This window comes from Manduca sexta, unplaced genomic scaffold, assembly GCF_014839805.1.
Source record: "Manduca sexta isolate Smith_Timp_Sample1 unplaced genomic scaffold, JHU_Msex_v1.0 HiC_scaffold_2293, whole genome shotgun sequence".
Classification (NCBI taxonomy): Eukaryota; Metazoa; Arthropoda; class Insecta; order Lepidoptera; family Sphingidae; genus Manduca; species Manduca sexta.
In genome coordinates, this window is record NW_023593243.1 from 1 (window position 1) to 2,828 (window position 2,828).

The 2,828-nt window shown below is 37.2% G+C and overlaps 1 protein-coding gene across 1 annotated transcript; it reads left to right on the forward strand.

Moving 5' to 3' along the window:
* Positions 1–158: 158 nt before the first annotated feature.
* LOC119192048 (alpha-centractin-like) lies at positions 159–744 on the forward strand (the record flags this gene model as incomplete). The annotated part of the gene is made up of 2 exons (XM_037445895.1): positions 159–349; positions 553–744. Coding segments are annotated over 2 exons (383 nt in total), but the record flags the coding sequence as incomplete, so codon positions are not given.
* Positions 745–2,828: the final 2,084 nt, after the last annotated feature.

Genomic DNA, 2,828 nt, shown 5'->3' on the forward strand with positions numbered 1-2,828 from the left:
GGGGAGCTAGCTAGCGTTCGCATGTCAGTTAAGAGCCTCCCCCGAGCAGACGGCCTTTAGCATTCGTTCAATACATTTCGGCGCACGAGTCGCGGCGGAATATGCAAAAGCAATGACAAAATGATGCTGTATAATAAGGACATGATTTTTATCCCCAGGACTCCACGAGGTGCTGATGTTCGCTATCCAGAAGTCTGACATGGATCTGCGAAAGGTGCTGTACCAGAACATCGTGCTGAGCGGCGGCTCCACGCTGTTCCGAGGGTTCGGAGACAGGCTGCTGGCCGAGATACGGAGGCTGGCGCCCGGCAATCAGGAAGATCAGGTGGACTCCGGGGCTGGTACCTTGGTGAGGTTCACTTTTCAGGCCAATGATTCCTGAACTGGCTTGATTAAAAACGGTTATGGTCAAAAGAATTTTTTTAATTATTAAAATAAAAAATAAGAGCTTGTTTGTTTGAATGCTCTAATTTCAAAAACTACTAAACCGATGTAGTTTTTTTTTTCACTAATAAGAAGCTACATTGCTTATTAACTTAACTATATTTTCAGATCTCAGCACCACAAGAGCGTCTCTACTCTACGTGGATAGGCGGTTCTATTCTCGCGTCGCTCGACACATTCCGCAAGATGTGGGTCTCTAAACGCGAGTACGACGAGGAGGACACCGCGCCGTGCACAGAAAACATTCTAAAATGTTATATATACATAATCAAATCCGATGAATGTATGAAAAGTGTTTAAATATTTTGATTCGAAAAACGAATCGATCAATCCAGATAGCTATCGTTAGATCGATTCTGAAAATAAATCATAAAATGAGAGTTGCTATTAGAAGTATACATTTTCATGGTCCAGGGATATGGACCAAAATCGCTTGTCTTTAATTGTTAGATGTAATCAGACGACTATCTGCCCTTAACTGGCAGGAATGTTAATATATATCTATGAAAAAGACCGTCATACGCACCTTTACGGTCTAATATTCAGTTAGTTAACTAAGTAGGATCTATAATTCAAAATTGTGTTGTGCCTCGTCGATTATACGGCCTTATTAATATGCTTAGCCAAACAAACCTGTCATATATTCATCGGCTTTGATAAATAACTTATTTTAGTCGCATTAATCGTATGCTAAGCGAAGATTGTATGTATGTTTGTATTTGAAGTTAGCGCGGGCAGTCAACAGATGGCGTTGTTATCAAACGCTAGTGAAGTTAGCGAATGTCGGCGCGGAAATATAAGTACCCTCAGTGAATGAAAAAATCTTTTATATTCTGTATTTATTCAAATATTTTCATGTATCAAAGGGCTTGAATCAAATCGTTAATTAAAATAGTTTATTCTTAAAGGTGCAGAAAGTGACAGATTTGTTTTCATGTCTGTCCTGCATGTACAATGCTGAATTATGTAAAAATTCCATTCCTTATTCGTAGTGCTTTTACGCTCCGTGCGGATAAAACTTGAATAACAGAAATAGTATGAAATTGCTTTTTATGCATACTACTCAAAGTGCAAATAATCAGTTGTGTGTGGAATATAGTTTCTCATACTAAGTAATATACAGTTAAATGTGGTTCTATTCCTTGGCACAGCTTTGGTACATACAGCTAAAGGCTTCTATGTAAACGAGTTGGTCCGCACCTAATATTCAACTAAGACCGCTTTGAACTTACACTGGAATCGACCTGAAACGCGTGGCAGTCAGTTCCTTTGCAAAAAATCGTGTGCAAAGTCCCATTGATTGATTCAGAACCCAATACGAGCACTAAAATCTAAATAATCTCAGAATAGTGATTTGTGCCCCGTACTTTCTCAATAAACTTGTTGCTAATAAAAATGACTCAACATGGAAGCATGTTGCGACTTTGTCTGTACCCCAGCGGGCAAGGCGTGATGTTTGTTCCAAGCTCTCATTCCTAAAGCAGCTGCAATGTAACGCATGTTTATATAACGAATTTAGGTTGCAAAGTGATTTATATAACGGATAACAGAGCTTATTGTATTAAGTTTAAGCACGCAGTTAAGTATTGAAGACATTCTTTTTGTATATTAATAAATTATTTTTTTTTCTCAATTTGTTTTTTATTGATTTTTCAATAACATTCGGAAATCCTTAATAAGGGTACTCTTCTCGTTTATTTTGCACAATAATTATTTTCACCCTTTCGCCCAAAAATATTGGGCTGTTACTAGAAAATTTAAAAAGGTAACAAACTCAACTTTTATTGTAGAAAAGCTATTCTTGCCCCAAAGGCGCTGATGCATGCTTAATTTTTTCTCCAAATAAAACCATTTTTAACCGTGCAAAGCTGTTTATAAGGTTTTAATTATTCTTGCTTAATTTATATTTTGTTAAATGACAAAATACAAGTTTCTCAGAGAAATAATTACTCCGATTTTTTTGTTTCGCTTAACGATACGACCGTTTATAAACAGTAGAAACACCATCTAACAACTTGAATGACAAATTATTGTTTGTTTGGTCCTCCACTGCACTCGCCATTTGCTCGCCATCCTGAGACATGAGATGTTAAGTCTTACTATGTCCAGTAGTTGCCCTGGGTACAATGTTCTTCAAACCGGAACAGAACAGTGACTGCACAATGTTGCTAGAGACAGAAATATACATTGCTGGGTTCACCTAATCAGGCGAACTCTCACATATAAAAGACCTAGCACAAGTAAGTAACTAAGATAATAATATACAAGACACGGATTTATGCATCTCCCTATTCATGTTCATGCTATTAAGAAACAATGTTGTTTTATAGACACGAAATCAAAAACGTTACGGCAATATTTTAGAGTAATCCTTCAAATTATTT